This window comes from Saimiri boliviensis, chromosome 11, assembly GCF_048565385.1.
Source record: "Saimiri boliviensis isolate mSaiBol1 chromosome 11, mSaiBol1.pri, whole genome shotgun sequence".
Taxonomy (NCBI): domain Eukaryota; kingdom Metazoa; phylum Chordata; class Mammalia; order Primates; family Cebidae; genus Saimiri; species Saimiri boliviensis.
The window spans coordinates 115,916,814-115,935,591 of NC_133459.1; the positions used below are offsets into that span (position 1 = coordinate 115,916,814).

An 18,778-nucleotide genomic window follows, 5' to 3' on the forward strand; every position below is an offset into this window, starting at 1 on the left:
CCCCTTTGCTAATTAGAGATTTGGGAGCAGGGAAGTAATATGGGAGTCATGTGCGAGGGGAAAGCAGGCAGGAGCCGTGTGGAGGGGTGCAGGCAGTGATCATGCCCCTACAACCCCTGCAGGAAAGTGGGTGGCCACCAACCCTGGCTCTTGACCAGGGCTTCTCAACTGCCGGGTTAGCTGGCAACTGCCATTCTTCCCCAGGCTCTTCCTGAGGCTAGGTGGGCCCCTGCCTCACTCCCCTCTACAATCCAGCCCTACCTTTATTGTCCTCCGGGGGCCTGAATTGCCAAGCACCAGCCCTTCCTAGCAAGCTTTCCTCAATAGTGTTTTGTTTCTTAACTTTTTCTCCTCCCAGGCTGAGTGTGGTCACTTGTAAATAGATTCCAAGGACTTGGTTTTTTTTTTTTTTTTTTTTTTTTGAGACGGAGTTTCGCTCTTGTTACCCAGGCTGGAGTGCAATGGCTCGATCTCGGCTCACCACAACCTCCGCCTCCTGGGTTCAGGCAATTCTCCTGCCTCAGCCTCCTGAGTAGCTGGGATTACAGGCACGCACCACCATGCCCAGCTAGTTTTTTTGTATTTTTAGTAGAGACGGGGTTTCACCATGTTGACCAGGATGGTCTCGATCTCTTGACCTCGTGATCCACCCGCCTCGGCCTCCCAAAGTGCTGGGATTACAGGCTTGAGCCACCGTGCCCGGCCGAAGGACTTGGTTTTATGTTTTGGTCCACAGGGAATTGATTTATTGGAAATGGATCGTCCTCCTACTCACAGGACTGTGAGAAGTGAATGAGATCACAGGTGTCAACACACTCTGATGAAACAGGATACACAAGCAGTTCTAGTTATGGAAGACAGTGTCAGGATTGTTGTTCTTGGCACCCTCAGCCTTTGCAGACCCTCTCTGCAGCCTTGGCTACACCTTTTAGAGGCCTTTGTGTGGGAGAGCAGGTTAGGGAGTTGGCTACCCAAATTGACTCATTAGCTTTAAACTCTGATGTCAGCACAATTGAATGAGTTGTGCCTGCTTTAGGGCCTAAAGGGGACCAGAGAAGTACACCATAGTCTCTGGCTTCCAGAAGATCAGGAGGGTTCCAGAGAAGAGGCTGTGTCTTTAAGGATGGGTAGGGGTAGGAGGAGAACATTGAGGGACTGGGAACACATGCAGAGGCTGGGAGATGGGAATGACCAGTTGGTCTGGGAACCAGGGGGAGATGCCAGTTGCTGACAGAGGAGTTAGTGTAGGAGGTGAGTGAGAAGGGTAGGTGGGGCTTGATTGCAGGGCTCCAACTCCAGCTGCAGAGGGAGGGCTTCAACGTATAGCTGACAGAGAACCACAGAAGGTTTTGAGGCATGAAGTGGGCTGACTCTGTTTTGGAGAGGTGGAGTTGGCAGGGCAGATGGGAGGAAGGGGGAGGCTCGGAGGACAGTAACTACCCCTGACTGAGTGCTTGCCCTAGAGGAAGGGTTTTAGTCATGACAGTGCTCCCAGGCCCTGAGTCTTTACTCTGTGCCAGGCACTGTGCTGAGTTCATCTTCAGCACAATCCTATGAGACCGGTATTGTTACCCTCCTCATCATCACATGCTTGAAGGAGGCAAGGTTCAGAGAGGTCCAATGCCCGAGGTCACACATGAGGAGGCCAGGACTGGAACCCAAGGCTGACTCTGGACATGAGCTCTTGACTTCTCTACCTAATGCCTAATGCCTCTCCTTTTAGGAGCCCTTTTTTAGAATTTAAGTCTTAAGGGATGGAAGCCCAGAAGGAAGCAGAAGCAAGTGAATGGAAGAGAGGTCAGATGGAAAGGACAGTGCCAAGGGCACTATACAGCCAGCCCAGTCCTGACCCCCTTTCTTCATCTAGGATTGCTGAGCCCACTAAGGAGCCGATTGTTGATGAAGATGACGATGTGGCTGAAGAAAGACAAAGAGTTATTACCGGTGGAAATAAAACTGACATCTTGAGGCTACATGAACTAACCAAGGTGAGGGAATGGGTATTAGTTTGAAGGTGCTGGTTAGGTCCACAGTTGGCATGATGTTGCCATATTCCTTCTATAGCATAATCAATATGCTGTGCAAGCAATTTGGTTTCCTAATTATATGTGGGGTCATCATCTCTGTGTTATAACTTGTCTTCCAAGATCATCTAATTCCAATGTACGCTCCCTGCCATTCATCTAGGGCACTGACATAGGGCCTCAATGAGAACCATTCCAGCTGAGCATCACTCCCTTTTCTGTCTTCCATTTCTGCAGAGCATGGGTCAGTTTCAAGATGCCTCAGTACTCACTGCACCTCTGTGGCTGCCCATGTCAATATGTAACCTCCTAGTGCTGGTAGTTTTCTCCGAAACCATCCTTAGCTGTTGTTTGCTCTTCCCCTCCTTGCTCTAATCCTGTCTCAGTTCTCAGTCCAGTTTCTTCATATCTTGCAGATTTATCCAGGCACCTCTAGCCCAGCAGTGGACAGGCTGTGCATCGGAGTTCGCGCTGGAGAGGTGGGTACTCTGCAGACCACGTATGAAAGATTTCCGAACATCAGTCTTGTGCCTGCCTCCCCTCCCCATAAGGCAGAGCTATTCAATAGGAACATAATGCAAGTCACATGCATAATTTTAAATCTTCTATTAGCCACATGAAAAAAGTTAAAAAAAATAGGTAAAATTAATTTTACTAGTATTTTTAATTTTATTCAATATATCCAAAATATTATCACTACAACATGTAATTAATATAAAATCTTACTAATGAGATAGTTGGTGATTTTGTTTTGTTTTTAAGTCTTTGAATCTTTACACTCGGGGTCCATGTCAACTGGGACTTAGATGTGTTTCAAGAGCTCAGTAGCCACACATGGCTCGTGACCCCTGTGACAGCAGCCCAGGTCTAAAATGCCTCCCCCAGTTCACACACTTGCCCTGGGGCCTGACATTTTAGACCTTCTTGGTCTCCAAGCCCAGGCTAGCTCTGTGTTTTCTCCTAGTGCTTTGGCCTCCTGGGAGTGAATGGTGCCGGCAAAACAACCACATTCAAGATGCTCACTGGGGACACCACAGTGACCTCAGGGGATGCCACTATAGCAGGCAAGAGGTGAGTGTCGTGCTCCTCCTGTCTCAGGGAGTCTCTCACAGGTCCTGGGCCATGTCCCTCTCCCAGAAGAGGAAGGGTGACCATCAGACCCTACACTAGGGTCTATATGAGGCCCTGAAAGATCTGTACAGAAAAGGAGGCCTCCCAGAGGGCATGGCCCAAAAATCCCAACACATAGGCCCAGCAGAAATTTGAACTGAATTGTGATTGTTAAGAGATTCTTCTGTTGGCATGGATTCTTGGAAAGATCTGGGAAGCACTAAGTGTGTGATTCTTAATCTCTTTTAGGTCATGGAATCTTTTGAGCATCTGATAAATATTTGTACCCTATTCTTATAAAAATGCACCATTGCCTCCCATTACCTCCCTCCACACATTTTTGCAAAAGTTTCAGGTAATTTACTGAGCCCTGGTTCACATTTATGATCCTGCAGGAGCCCTTGGATCCCAGGTTAAGAACCCCTGTGATGAGGCATCCTTCCTCTTGGTTGAGTTTCTATATGGAGGCTCATTCATAGGCCCTTGCGAGGGCTTAACCTGCATTGGCTATTTGTAGGCTGATGTTTGGACCAAGGAGCCAGACCAAGGAGCATAAAGGGAAAACTGGCGTGTGCCCTTGGATTCTGGAGGGTGACTGCTGCTCTCTGTAATAAAGTATGTTTAAACAAACTGGCCCCCTATGGGCAGGACAGAGAGGATGGGCTCTCACTTGTTTGCCTCTTTCCTGGCTGCAGAAAAAGCTTGAACAGTAAAACTTACACAGTGGAGGTGCCCAGAGGGAGCCTCTGCCCTGGTTTGTAAGTGGAGTAAGGTGCTGCTGACATCTCTCCAGCATCTGCTTGACTAGGGGCTCTTTCTCTCCCCTGAAAGCTGTCCTCAGCATGGCCCAATGCTGAGTGGGCAGGAAGAGTCCTGAGCATGCTTCACTGGCTCAGACACAATGATTTGGTTCTTGGGCCTCCATAACCAGCCCTACTGGGTTTATGGAAAAGGGACAGGCAGGGGTGAAGCCAGGTCACGGCTAGTCTATCTCAACAGATCCAGCTTCACCTGCAAGTGACCACGCAGGTGACTGTATGATGGTGACAAAAGGAGTCATGGCAGGGTGGAGGGGGGGAAAGATATCATAGAATTTTCCATGAGCACATTTATGAGACATCAAGTGATTACTGTGTCCAAGTGAGACACAGTCTGACATCCAGAAGGTAAAACTGAGCTGGACGCTAGAAAGAAAATATAGGTTTAAGACACTGAATTTGGATTCTCTGGTAGGGTAGCTCCTGCGAATTTAGAGATATACCCTCTTTGCCTCCCTGGGTAGTTTTAATTGGCCCTGCCATACCTCTGGTGGCTTTTGTCACTGTGGGAACTGCAATGGTCTCTCTCTTTACCAACATATTTCATCCATCCTTTATTCATATACCCTAACCTATAAGAAGAAAAGGATGAGATTAGACCAAGTGTCTATGTATAGTTTATTTTCCATCATGGCAATATATTTTATAGTGGGGGTGAATATATTAGCCAAAGGGAGTTGATGGAACCCAACTCGCTCTACCCCTGCTCCTTGCAGGCCTCTTGCTGTGAGTAGTTATCTGACTGACTCCTCTTTCATTGCTATCTTTGCCAATAAACACAGATAGAGAAGTTTACTTCCATCGGGACACATCCATCTTTTGTAGTTACTTTCCAAATGTCTGAAGAATATTTAAAACCACTAATTATTTTCTTAAACCTGATCTTCCCTCTGTTTCTAAACTCACATGTGAGGTGATCTAATCCAAAATGAAAGCTGATTTTTGGCGTAACATGGATTCAATTGATCCCAGACATGGAAACATGGAAGAATCTGACAGGATTCAGTTTCTAACCAAAGGGCCCCTGTTTTGATTCCCAAATATTGTATGCATTTCTGAAGCCAAGTATGAGAAGAGAAGAAGCAGCTTCCTTTTCCCATTGGCAGAAGCTTCTCCAGCCCTAGCTCTGTGGTCATCCCTCTACCCCCTTGCAGGAAAATCACTCATTGCTTTTTTTTCTTGCAGTATTTTAACCAATATTTCTGAAGTCCATCAAAATATGGGCTACTGTCCTCAGTTTGATGCAATTGATGAGCTGCTCACAGGACGAGAACATCTTTACTTTTATGCCCGGCTTCGAGGTGTACCAGCAGAGGAAATTGAAAAGGTAAAAAATGTGTTTTGTTGTGGCCACATAGGAATCTGGTTAATTACAAGCCTGTTTCCTGAGAGTGCATCCACTAGGAGATAAGAAACTGAAGCATGCTATTCATTCATTCATTCCAAAAAATGTTGACTATGTGCCTACTGTGTGCCAAGTACTCTTCTAGAAACCAGGGGTATAGCAGTGAACAAGACAGACAAAAGAAATCCCCACTCCCATATCTAACAAAATGATGTATGCGTTTATCCTTTGACTCAGCAATCACAGTTTTAAGAGTTTATCCTGAAGATACATCTCCCACAGTACAAAATGAGTATGTACAAAGTGATCTGTTGCATTTGTAATTGCAAAATGCTGGAGGTTACCTACATGTTTAGTCATTATAGATTGGCTGAATAATGTATGGTACAGACACACAATAAAGTCTTATGCAACTATAAAAAAGAAAAAGGAAAATTTCAGTGGACTGATACAGAGATGAAAAAAAAGTAAAGTGGAAAATAGAACATATAAAATGCTACTTTTTATGTAAGAAAGAAGGAAAAACAAGAAAGTAAACGTATGTCTGCTTAGCTTTGCAAATAAAACACATAAAGGATAAGCCAGAAAACAATGAATTTGGTGATCAACAAGAAGAAATTGGGAAGAAAGAAAATCGGAGGGAATAGTACTTCTGGGGATATATTTTTGTTTAGTTTTAACTTGTGGAAGCATGTTAATGTTCCACAACAAAATCAGTGAGAATGGGAAGTAGGCAAAAGTGAAACATAAAACCTAATGCTGACAGCAAACTAGACAAAGTAACCCAATTTTATTTCAAATAAATATCATAATCCTGCAAAAGGGGGACAGAGCTAATACAAACAACTGATTAACACAGTATTTGACTCTATATCATGTTTCATGCACATAGGAACACATCTGCATGTACCCACAAACACATGCATATCAATATTCCTGAATTCTGAAAGGGTCAAAAAACAAAAACACCCCAGTAGCCATGAGCACACTTAGTGCTCAGACTTTTGTCTTAATAATATTCCCCACTAAAAGTAACCCTGATTCCTCCAATGAATAATAGATTCCAGGGCTGGAATGGCACAGGTATAAAATGAACATGGAATATCTTATGCCAGAAAGTAAGAAAGTGCTTTAAAAAAAAAAAATGGGCTGGGCTTGGTGGCTCACACCTGTAAGCACAGCACTTTGAGAGGCCAAGGTGGGAAGATCGCTTGAGCCCAGGAGTTCCAGATTAGCTTGTGCAACATAGGGATACCCGATCCTACAAAAAAATTAACAAATTAGCTGGGCCTGGTGGTGCAGCCTATAGTCCCAGTTACGCAGGTGGCTGAGGTGGGAGGAATGCTTGAGCCCGGGAGGTTGAGGCTGCGGTGAGCTGAGATCATGCCACTGCTCTCCAGCCTGGGCAACAGAGCAAGATTGTCTCTTAAAAAAAAGATAATAATAATGTAATTTTAAAGAAATAAAAATATCTCTATACAGATTGCTTATTGGTTGCAAGAAAGAAGCATAATAATTTTATAATGGGGAAATTAGATAGCACCTTAACTGGGTGATCAAAATTAACAGCACCTATAAGAGGCAGATGAACATCTCATGCCCCGAGATGTAATACCCTATGAAGGACACAATTTCACTTATGTAGTATCCAGATAGGAGATATGTGACTGGAATCATTGTGAGGAAACTTCTGACAAGCTCCAAAGAAGGAGATTTTAAAAAAATAAAAGAGACAGACTGCATTCTTCAAAAATATAAAAGTTATAAAAGACAAAGAAAAAGCTATGGAAATATCTCCAAGGACAGGAGGCTAAATAGGTGTAATAACTGAAAACAGACAATAGACCACATCTTGTGCAGAAGAGAAAAAAAATGATAGAGGATATTATTGGACCAGCTGACAAAACTGAACTGTGAATGGTAGATTAGATAAATGGATCATAAAGTTCAATTTACTGACATTGATAATGTACTGTGGTTATGTGAGAGAATATCCCTATTCTTAGGAAATATGCCCTGAGGTATTTAGGAGTGAAGGTATACGATGAGTAACTTACCCTCAAATGAGTCAGAAAAAATTGTGTGTGTGTGTGTGTGTGTGTGTGTGTGTGTGTGTGTGTGTGTATGTGTGTCTGTGAGAGAAAGAGAAGAGTTTATTAGTTAATAGTGTTCTATGCACTATTTTTTATTCTTATATGTTTGTGTGAGTTTGAAACTATTTCCAAATAAAAAGTTTAAAAAGGAGCTTACGTTCTAGTGGGAGGGATAGACAATCTGTAGATAAATAGGTAAAATCTCCAGTACACTCAAGAGTGAAAAGTTCGTAGAGAAAAGAAATGCAGGGAGGAATTGTTAGGGCAGGGTTTGCACTTTGAGGTCAGATGGCCCAGAGAGAGCCTACAAAGGAGAGGACCTGAGTGAAGAACTAGAGGTGAGAGAGGGAGCCGTGTGCACACCTAGGGAGGAACATCCTAGACACAGGGGACAAGTACAGAAGGCAGAAGCATGGTGAGCTTGTCTCCAGTGGCTTCCCTAGATCCGCTCCTGTGCATGTGCACACATACCTGGTATCTCTGTCAGCGTTCCTCATGGCACTGTCATAATCTGCCAGTATTCTGTGTAACTGTCACCACCTGCAGTCTGTGTTCACATTGTTCTCCATGCCTGGTTCAGTGCCTGTTCCATAGGTGCGTGTCGGATGCACAAGGCTTTGGGTGTGACTCTCTTGAGGGGTGGGATCAGCGGGTCTGGAACTCACCCTCCTCTCAAACAGACCCTTCCTCCTTTACTCCTAGCCATGGTCCAGGACGCTGGGCGAGACCCACTGTCTTGCTGTTTGTAAGGTTGAAGGCCATTTCCCAGGGGGCTACAACAGGTGCTGAGCTGACCGGGCCACCCTGGGATCCAAGACAGAAGAAGACCCTGTCTGGTGCCTGAAGCATATGCCAGAGGACAGGAGCCAGGAGGCAGCCTGTTTCAGCCTAGCTGGGTCTTTCATTCTGGAGGCGTGAGATCTGGGAGCCAAAGCTTTGAACTGGAGGAGGTTTGGGGTGTTTTCTTGTCTTCTCCAAATGGGATTTCTTTCTTTTAGGTTGCAAACTGGAGTATTAAGAGCCTGGGCCTGACTATCTATGCGGACTGCCTGGCTGGCACGTACAGTGGGGGCAACAAGCGGAAACTCTCCACAGCCATTGCGCTCATTGGCTGCCCACCGCTGGTGCTGCTGGTAACTGCGGGCTTGTGCCACCCCAAGGGCTTAAACCAAGTGCTGTGTCTCTCAAGTTGGGGAAATAGATTCTGGGTCAGCAGATTTAGAAACTGCAGCAATTTGGCTTTGGTCTGGACTGTTTCTTGTGTTGCTCATTTTGAGTGATTGGACCAGTGTTTGGTTCATGCAGCTCTGGAGAAAAACAAGTCACGGCACAGTCTCACTATGCATTCTCAGGATGTCTCCTTTGGGGCCACCAGATCACAGTCAGGAAGTTTAGCCTGCTCTTTGGCCTGTTGGTGTCTGGTCCCCAAACAGGAGCACTGAGCTGGGTCAAAGGCTTGTGTGACCCACCTCTGAGCTGGGCCAGGCCTGAGGCCATGCCCACACAACCCAAGGATCATAAGGGCACAGGCACAAGATATAGCGGGAACCAGGGAAGTGACCTGAGTGACCTCCCTGCCTCCTGACAGACATATTTGCAGGATTTTCTTTTTTGAGGAGAATTCCGTCATTGCCTTAATCCACTTTAATTCCCTCATGGGCTGAAATGGGCCCGGGGTGGACGCCATGCTTCTTTACTCTCGGATCCACCTCCTACCTTCTGTACCCTGCACCAGGATACCCCTGTCTTGCTCAACTGGGGAGTAACTATGTGTGCTGTCTGTCAGCTCATCCTCCTCAGGGGAGCCAGCTCAGGGGGAAGCAGTAACCAGAAGGGCCGGCTCCCAGCCTATGCCTCCCACTTTCTCTCCACCCCCCAGGACGAGCCCACTACAGGGATGGACCCCCAGGCACGCCGCATGCTGTGGAATGTCATCGTGAGCATCATCAGAGAAGGGAGGGCTGTGGTCCTTACATCCCACAGGCAAGAGATTTCCAGGGCTGGGGAAGGTGGGTGGGAGTCCTCACTTGCTCACCCCCTCTCTCCTGCCCCACAGCATGGAAGAATGTGAAGCGCTGTGTACCCGGCTGGCAATCATGGTAAAGGGTGCCTTTCGATGCATGGGCACCATTCAGCATCTCAAGTCCAAGTAAGCAGATGGTGGGGACATGCCCCTTGTTGCCTTGTGTGGATCCAACCGGACCCTGTGTTCTCCACTGACACTTGGAAGAGTCCTGCTGCCCTGTCATCCCCTGGGGCAGAGGCAGGTGGTGGCTGGGCCTCATTCTCCAGCAGCAGATGGAGAAGGCCATTATGCTGATGAGAAACTCCTCTATATTGGCCTAATTTCCTGTGGTGGAAGATTTGCCCAAGTCTCTGGATGGGGGGTCCAATCAGGATGCATGCAGAGCCTGGCTGGGATGAGGGAGGGCCACCACCACAGCCTCAGTATTCCACGACAAGAGCCTCAGTATTCCACTACCGCGGCCTCAGTATTCCACTGCCACGGCCTCAGTATTCTACCACCGTGGCCTCAGTATTCCACCACTTATCCAACAGATCCAGGACCTGTGGCCTATTTGCTAAGAGTCCGCTTCAATGTAGGGATGGTTAGGAGATCAGCTGGCTTGAGGACCAGTTTTTGTTTTTGTTTTTAGAATATTGTATGCTTTTAAGTTTGAAAAAAGTACATGTGTTATATGACAAACCAACAATGCTAGTAATCTTGTATAGAATTATCCTTATCCTGTACCCACATATTGTAAGCTATTATAGATAATTCCTTATTATTAAAAGTTTGCATGCCACAGCTAACAATCAGTTTAAATAAAATTATCAGCATATTGCCATGCTCATTTGCATTCCGATAGGCTTTATAACCTAGAAAAGAGCTGAGTTACAATTATTACTCATTTATTTAACAAGCACTTATTAAGAGTTCAGAATATAAGTCACTAAGCTGGTTGGTGAGAGGAACAGAACGTAATCATCCTTATCTGTGCTGAGGTGTATAATCCTGATGCGCTCACAGGAGCATGTTGCACAGAAAATGTCATCCTTTCATGTATTAGAGCAGATAAATGATAGAAAGGTCTGATAGATTAGCTGCTTGTGGCAGGTGGATGTTTGACCCCTGATTTCTTGAGCAACTACAGCTTGGACCCTGCATAGATATCTATAGAAACAGCAGCATGTCAGGTCACCAGACCTGTGTCAGCAACTTCCTCTGTCCAATTGCTGGAGAAAGGGAAGTTATCCTATTCCTTTCCTTCTTACTCCTCAGTATCTCCATGATAGAGGAGGTGAGAGGGGAGTGTTCCCTGTGTGGTGGGATGGTCAGTTTTCTGGAGTTGAAAGGTGAACAGCATCTTACTCTAGAGAACAGCCCTAGACCATGAAGGGAGCTTTGGAGTAAGTTATGACTGACATAGGATACCTGGGCATAAGGGTACTGACACCAGCTAGCTGTGCACAACTCTCTGGTGGACCATTCCTCATCCAAGTGAGGGTAACCAGTCAACCTGCTGAGGAAGGAAGGAAGCACCAATGGTCCTGGCCCTAGTAGCACCATTTGCTTTGGGAAGCCTCCTCAGGCAAGTGCTGCCTTTCTGAGCCTTTGCTTCCACCTGGCCCATCAGCCCTTACCACCACTTAGTATGCACTGATCCATGTGTCTTTATGGGTGGGCTTCAGATCCCCACACTGGGCTAAAACTACATTTGACGGCTGGGTGCAGTGGCTCACACCTGTAATCCCATCACATTGGGAAGCTGAGGCCAGTAGACCACTTGAGGGCAGGAGTTTAAGAACAGCCTGGCTAACATGGTAAAACCCTGTCTCTACTAAAAATACAAAAATTAGCTGGGCATGGTGGTGTGTGCCTGTAATCCACCTACTCTAGAAACTGAGGCATAAGAATTGCTTGAATCCGGGAGGCAGAAGTTGCAGCAAATTGAGATCTCACCACTGCACTCCAGCCTGGGTGACAGAGTAAGACTGTCTCAAAAAAATAAAATCAGCTGGGCATGATGGTTCACACCTGTAATCGAGCACTTTGGGAAGCCAAGGCGGGCAGATCACTTGAGGTCAGAAGTTTGAGACCAGCCTGGCCAACATGGCAAAACCCTGTCTCTACTAAAAAAAAAAAAAAAAAATTAGCCAGGTGTGGTGGCAGGCACCTGTACACCCAGCTACTCAGGAGGCTGAGGCAGGAGAATTACTTGAACTTAGGAGGCGAAGGTTACAGTGAGCTGAGATCACCCCACTGCAGCCTGGGCAACACAGTGAGACTGTCTCAAAAAGAAATAAAACTACCTTTGACTTTTCAGCAGGTATGACTGTCCCACATTACCATGCAGACATTTGACCTCTAAAAATTGGTATCAAATAATTTATCCAAGGACTACTATGGTTTTTCTCTCCTAGTTTTTAATATGCACACAGGTCTATGGTATGGGCCTTTAATCCCCAGGATTTCTGTTTTTATTGTTCTTGTTTTGGTTTTTTTTTTTTTTTTTTTGAGATGGAGTTTCGCTCTTGTTACCTAGGCTGGAGTGCAATGGCGCGATCTCGGCTCACCGCAACCTCCGCCTCCTGGGTTCAGGCAATTCTCCTGCCTCAGCCTCCTGAGTAGCTGGGATTACAGGCACGAGCCACCATGCCCAGCTAATTTTTTTTTTTTTTTTTTTGAGACGGAGTTTCGCTCTCGTTACCCAGGCTGGAGTGCAATGGCGCGATCTCGGCTCACCGCAACCTCTGCCTCCTGGGCTCAGGCAATTCTCCTGCCTCAGCCTCCTAAGTAGCTGGGATTACAGGCACGCACCACCACGCCCAGCTAGTTTTTTGTATTTTTAGTAGAGACGGGGTTTCACTATGTTGACCAAGATGGTCTCGATCTCTCGACCTCGTGATCCACCCGCCTCGGCCTCCCAAAGTGCTGGGATTACAGGCTTGAGCCACCGCGCCCGGCCTATTTTGGTATGTTTTTTTGTTTGTTTTTTGTTTTTTGTTTTGAGACAGGGGCTCACTCTGTTACCCAGGCTGCAGTGCAGTGGCATGATCATGGTTCACTGTAGCCTTGACCTCCTGTGCTCAAATGACCCTCCCACCTCAGCTTCCCAAGTAGCTGGGACCACAGGCATGCGCTACCATGCCCTGCTAATTTTTGTGGAGACAGCATCTTACTTGTTGCCCAGGCTTATCTTATACTCCTGAGCTCAAGTGATCCTCTCATCTCTACCTCCCAAAGTGCTGGGATTACAGGTGTGAGCCACCAAGCTGGACTTAATTCCCAAAATTTCTGATGAGTCTTCTCCTTATTTTGAGATTGCCTTAGGCCCAACCACTAACAGAGGCCTGTCCTGCACTGTGTGCATCCCCTAGATTTGGAGATGGCTATATTGTTACAATGAAGATCAAATCCCCGAGGGACGACCTGCTTCCTGACCTGAACCCTGTGGAGCAGTTCTTCCAGGGGAACTTCCCAGGCAGCGTGCAGAGGGAGAGGCACTACAACATGCTCCAGTTCCAGGTCTCCTCCTCGTCCCTGGCGAGGATCTTCCAGCTCCTCCTCTCCCACAAGGACAGCCTGCTCATTGAGGAGTACTCGGTCACACAGACCACACTGGACCAGGCAAGTTGACCCCGGGGCACTGAGAGCTGAGCAACAAGGAGTCCAGAACACCCAATGTGGGTTGAAATTGACATAAGAAGGAAGCATAACATTCTTGATTTTTAAAAACTCTTGCCCTCTGTTTATTAGGGTAAAACTTGGTATATCAGAAATTGTTTTCTAACAATATTTTTTTGTCATCAGGAAACTTCATGTTTTTGTTTGTTTGTTTTTTATCAGCCTTCCCTGTTAGGCTATGGTGTGTTATTTCATTCTTGCTGGTTTGTGGTGGTGGTTTTTCTTTCAGAATCAGCTTTATTGATGTGTGATAAAACACAGCTTTTGGGAGGCCACAGTGGGAGGATCACTTGAACCCTGGAGTTTTAGATGAGCCCATGCAACAAAGTGAGACCTCATCTCTACAAAAAAAAAAAAAAAAAAAATCAGAAAATTAGCCAGGCATGGTGGTGCATGCCTGTGGTCCCAGCTACATGGGAGGTTGAGGCTGGAAGATTGCTGGAGCCCAGGAGGTCAAGGCTAAAATGAGCTGTGTTCATACCACTGCACTCTGGTCTGGGTGACAGAGCAAATTTCTGTCTCAAAAAAAGCAAAACAAAACAAAAACACCTATTTTAAATGTACAATTGAGTGAGTTTTGATAAACATGTGTTCCGTGTGTGGTTTTTAAAAATGTAATCACATTTTTTAATTGTGGTAAAATATAGTAACATAAAATTGACAATGTCAACCATGTTTCAGTGCACAGTGCAGTGGTATTAAGTACATTTACATTGACAGGCGCAGTGGCTCACACCTGTAATCCCAGCATTTTGGGAGGCTGAGGTGGGTGGATCACGAGGTCAGGAGTTTGAGACCAACCTGGCCAACATAGTGAAACCCCGTCTCTATGAAAAAAAAAAAAAAATTTGCCAGGCATGGTGGTGCCTACCTGTAGTCCCAGCTGCTTGGGAGGCTGAGGCCAGAGAATTGCTTAAACCTGGGAGGTGGAGGTTGTGGTGAGCTGAGATGGCGCTACTGCACTCCAGCCTGGGCAACAGAGTGAAACTCTGTCTCAAAAAAAAAAAAAAAAAAAGTCCGTTTACATTGTTCTGCAACCATTACCACCATCCCCAACAGAAGTCTTTCGTCTTGCTTCACTGAAAATCTGTGCCCACTAAACACTAACTCCCTACCTACTCCCCACCTCGCCCTTGGTAACTATTGTTTTACTTTCTACCTCTAAGGCTCTGACTACTACAGATGCCTCATATAAGTGGTATCATACGGTGTTTGTCCTTTTGTGTCTGGCTTACTACATGAGGACTTAGCATAATGTCCTCAAGGTTCATCTGCATTGTATCATGTGCCAGAATTTCCTTCCTTTTTCAGGCTGAATAATATTCCTTTGAATATATGTGCTATATTTTCTTCATTCATCTATTCATTCATTGATGGACATTTTGGTTGTTTCTGGGTTTTGTTTTTTTAATATCTATGTTTGTTTTAAAATAAAACAGTTCAGGAAACAGGCAAATCTCCATTTAACCCCCTGAGGAGCTGACTTACCCCTACCTTCTCATCAGCATTCAGCAGAGGGAGGCATGAGCAGGAGTTGGGGCCACCTGCACACTCAATGAGGAGCTAAAAAGGGATCAATTACCTTTTTTTTTTTAGTTAGAGGATTAGGATGCTGCTAGCTGAGAATCTGCCTTGCCTTGATTATGCCGATATCTGGTGCCTAAGCAGAAACTCCTGTGGCATAGCTCGGGAGTCTAGTCTAAGAAGCTAGTTCTGACCAGGGCACTGAGGGCCAGGCTTCCACGGGTGGGCCAGCCTCCCCCAGGACACAAGCCATACTGGCATGGCTGTATGTGAACTGTGGAAAATAGAGAGCAAGGTGGGTAGGTGGGTGTAGGATGCTGTTTTCCTGGAAACATCTACCTAATCTTGCTCTTCTCCTACCTCCAGGTGTTTGTGAACTTTGCTAAACAGCAGACTGAAATTCATGACCTCCCTTTACACCCTCGAGCTGCCGGAGCCAGCCGACAAGCCCAGGTACCTTTGCTGCTTCTGCAGTCCACAGCTAGAGGCATCTCCTAGGCTCAGGGCCCAGCTGGTTCATTGGGCTTGAGTTGCTCCAAGGCTCAGATATGCCTCCTGCAGAGCCCCACCCATACCCTGGTCCCCACCAAGTCCCCACCACATCCTCATCACATCCTCGCTAAGTCCCTGCTACTGTCCCTGTTCTGTGCGGAAGAACTTTTCATTCAGTAGCTGTAGGGGTTCCTGCTGTAATCAGGAAACCATTTGGATGGTGTGGGAGAGCATTTTTTAAAATAACTTTCCCATGTTTTTGCTAACAGCAAAAATCCTTGGATTTTGGGAATAAGGAGCAGAGAGGGTAATAGAGATTAATGTTTTGGCTACTTGACATCTATGTCTGGACACATCTTTGAGTTTCAAAGGAAGGGACTTAACTGGCACATCATTTCAGTGGCAGACACATTTGGTTAGATGGAGGAATAGCGTCTGTTGTAGGAAGGGGGCTCTTTGTTCTTTATAAAAATATCAAGAACATGGAGAAAGAAGGAATAGAGCTATGTCTCCTGGCCTGTGATAACTCTTGGAATAGGTGCTTATAGGTTCTTGCCCTGGCACAGTGCTCCAGGTAAGGAGCACACCACCCAAGAAGGAGAGAGCTAGAGAAAGTTCTGGAGGAGGTGCAGCATCCCAATGCCTCCTCCAGGGTGCAGCAAGGCATTGGGATGCTGCACCTGGCTTAAGCCTGGGGTGGTAGAGGGATGAATTAGCCGCTCTCTCCTGACTTACCTGGAGGGACATCAAATCAAATCAATATTCAAGGATATGCAAAACCTTATTTCCCATAAAGTTTTTATTCTGCCCAGTTTCTTGCTTGCAAGAAAAACCAAATACAGCTAATGACTGAAACACCGCTGTCCGAAGCAGTGCTTGTGATACATTTTTCCCTTCCTCTTGGCCGGCAGAGACCTAATGGCCACTTGGCAAAACTGACTTTGTCTTCACAACCCTTACCCGCCAGAGGGCCCAGAAATGCCTAAGTAAAGGCTCCTGACTTGGGGGAAGGTTGCTTTTACTGAGATTTTCCAGCCACTGTTTCCCATTTATAGATCTGGTGATTGCTGTTGACACAAGTTGAAAATTATTTGAAAACCTCTAGCAGTTGTGAATCCTTTTTATAACACAGAATATATAGGTAGCAAAATTGTTTCCCAGAATTACCAGTGGTCTCCACACCCCTGGCTAACATGTTCCTTCTTAAAGGGCTAATCCCATATCACCTCTGGGCCAGGCAGAACATCAGGGGTGTTAATGTTCTATGATCTACAGCAGTTAATTCCAAACTTTTACCTCTTACTGGATGTGATCATTTTTCTATTGTGTGTGTTACATTTTTGTTCACAAACATTAGAAAGCCTGCAACACATTTATTGGCGTATTTTTTATGATAAATTTTCATTCAAAATCTAATTCTGACTTTATGATACACTGTCTTTATAAAGGTTTGCAAAATATCTTCCATATAGCATTGTATATATCTGTCATGAAATAAATAGTAATTATATTATTGTTTACATTACACCACTTCAAAATAATTTCCTTTAAAGTATCTTTCAAACAAAGAAAGGGAGGAGGCTGAGGCAGGAGAATTGCCTGAACCCAGGAGGCGGAGGTTGCAGTGAGCCGAGATTGTGCCATGGCACTCCAGCCTGGGTAACAAGAGCGAAACTTCGTCTCAAAAAAAAAAAAAAAGAAAAGGGTAATTTCTCTCAAGAAGTTCTAGAGATAATTTACAACTTGCTCCTAAGCAAATGTGAGAATTTCAGGAAGTTCATCAGGCTGTTGGCATTACAACTCCATGTTTTGAGCCAGGACCACACAGATATTTATCTAGAAATCAGTGGGTTTGCTTATCAACAATGTTTTTACTCACCAAAGGACTCCATCCTGGAAAGCATCTCTTCGGATAAGGTCTTATGCAGTCTTATACTCTGCTAAAACTGGTGAGGGTCAAGGTTTTAATAGATTGAGTAGGTGACAGATGATCAGACAACTTAGAAACATCCTAAATGGGTTAATAATTGTGTGACCATGTGCATTCCCAAATTAGGAACAACTCAGATCAATTTCTAATCCTTATTCTTATACACCATTCCAGTTCCCCTGTATAACTTGTATCTTTGTGTGAGTTTCAGAAGTTTCTGATGTACCCTCAGCCTTGGTGGGGAAACTTGCACCATCTCAAATCCTAAGTACTGGGTTAGTTATCCTCTTAAAAGGATGTGTGATTTTAAATCAGGTAATGGGATAAACCACACTTCATCTAAACTGGGCAGGCCTATGTCCAATCGCCTCCTTGCCTACACTACCTCAGCCCTACAGTGGGCATTGGTTCAGGAATTCAACCCACACTTTATAACTGAAGACAGTGTCTCTTCAGTGTAAAAGGTCATCTTGGTGTACACTTCTCGAGGAGTATGGATACCTTTATTAATCAAAACCCAAGCTTCAATCTGGAGCCCACTATCCTGAACTCCAGCTCTCATCTCTCCCATCCCCCAGTCACATTTTCGTGCTTCCCAGAGCCAGCCCTACAGGAAGTGGTCAAGGGAATTCTGTAACCTCAGGGCTGACCTAAATTGGGACTGCTTGGCTTTTAAGATTATGATAACTTTCTTAAGCTGAAAACAACACAAAAGACCCCATAAGAGCCCTTGGAAACAGCACCACAAGTGTGGCTTCCCTCCAGGATGTAAGCATGTACACACACATCTCACATATGTGAGTCTTTGTAACAAATGCCTGCATCTTAGAACCAGGGAGACCTGAAAGATCATCTGACCATTTCATAGAGAAGGAGAGAAAGATGCCCCATAACCTGGGTGATCTGACAGAATCACAGTGCCCTCAGCTGAGTGCCCTTCAGAGATTGATTGACTGTTTAACTTCTGAAATCTAAAAGTAGTCATACCATCTTAGAAAATCAAGATGACGCAAGTTCATGTGATCTCCTTCTACAGGACTGATCTTTCACACCACTCATTCCTGCAGCCGGAAAGAAACTCTGGACAGCTGGAAGCACAGGAGCCTGTGCCCATATAGTCATTCAAATAGACTGGCCAGCATAAATGACCCCCCTGCAGCAGAAAACAAACACATGAGGAGCTTCCAGCGAATTCAGAGGAGGCTCTTTCAGAAGGCAACCGAAACTGACTTGCTCACCTGGAACACCTGGTAGTGAAACCAAACAAATGCAAAATGCTTCTTCTCTGGACCACAGAACTAGAATCTCGGGCCATCCCATAGCAGCTTTGACCTCCACGTTGCTCTCATTTCAAGCGGATCTGCTTCTCTGTGTGTTTGTCTGTGTGTCTTTGTGTGTCTGATTTTCATGAAAAAATAAAATGCAAATGCACTAATCACAAACTACCCTAATTCACAATCTTCCTGGTGTGTACCACCTTGTATAGTTTTAGACAGTCTTTAGGTGGCTGCATAGCTCCCTGTCAGTGCCATGCACTTCAGTGAGTGTTAGCCTCAGGACTGCTCTTTCTGGCAAGATTCTGCAATAGTAGGGTGGAGATGAATGGACTAGTCTCTGTTTCATGTCAAGTCTTCAAAGAGTTTGCAGAAAACACCCAACTGGTGATGCCTGTAAACATTATCCATTGTCAGCTGGGTATTACCAACTTTCAGTTTTATGTCTGTTTGCCCAGCTTATTTGAGTGCTTGCCTCG

General features: G+C 45.5%; 1 protein-coding gene across 1 annotated transcript in view; it reads left to right on the top strand.

Moving 5' to 3' along the window:
- ABCA4 (ATP binding cassette subfamily A member 4) overlaps positions 1-18,558 on the top strand; it is a 131,795-nt gene extending 113,237 nt beyond the window's left edge. The window contains exons 41-50 of the mRNA XM_039460931.2: positions 1,868-1,988; positions 2,441-2,503; positions 2,989-3,095; positions 5,138-5,279; positions 8,389-8,523; positions 9,270-9,373; positions 9,447-9,539; positions 12,773-13,022; positions 14,970-15,056; positions 18,062-18,558. Coding sequence (XP_039316865.1) covers positions 1,868-1,988; positions 2,441-2,503; positions 2,989-3,095; positions 5,138-5,279; positions 8,389-8,523; positions 9,270-9,373; positions 9,447-9,539; positions 12,773-13,022; positions 14,970-15,056; positions 18,062-18,067 — 1,108 coding nt within the window. The 3' untranslated portion in view covers positions 18,068-18,558. The remainder of the gene's footprint in view (positions 1-1,867; positions 1,989-2,440; positions 2,504-2,988; positions 3,096-5,137; positions 5,280-8,388; positions 8,524-9,269; positions 9,374-9,446; positions 9,540-12,772; positions 13,023-14,969; positions 15,057-18,061) is intronic.
- Positions 18,559-18,778: the final 220 nt, after the last annotated feature.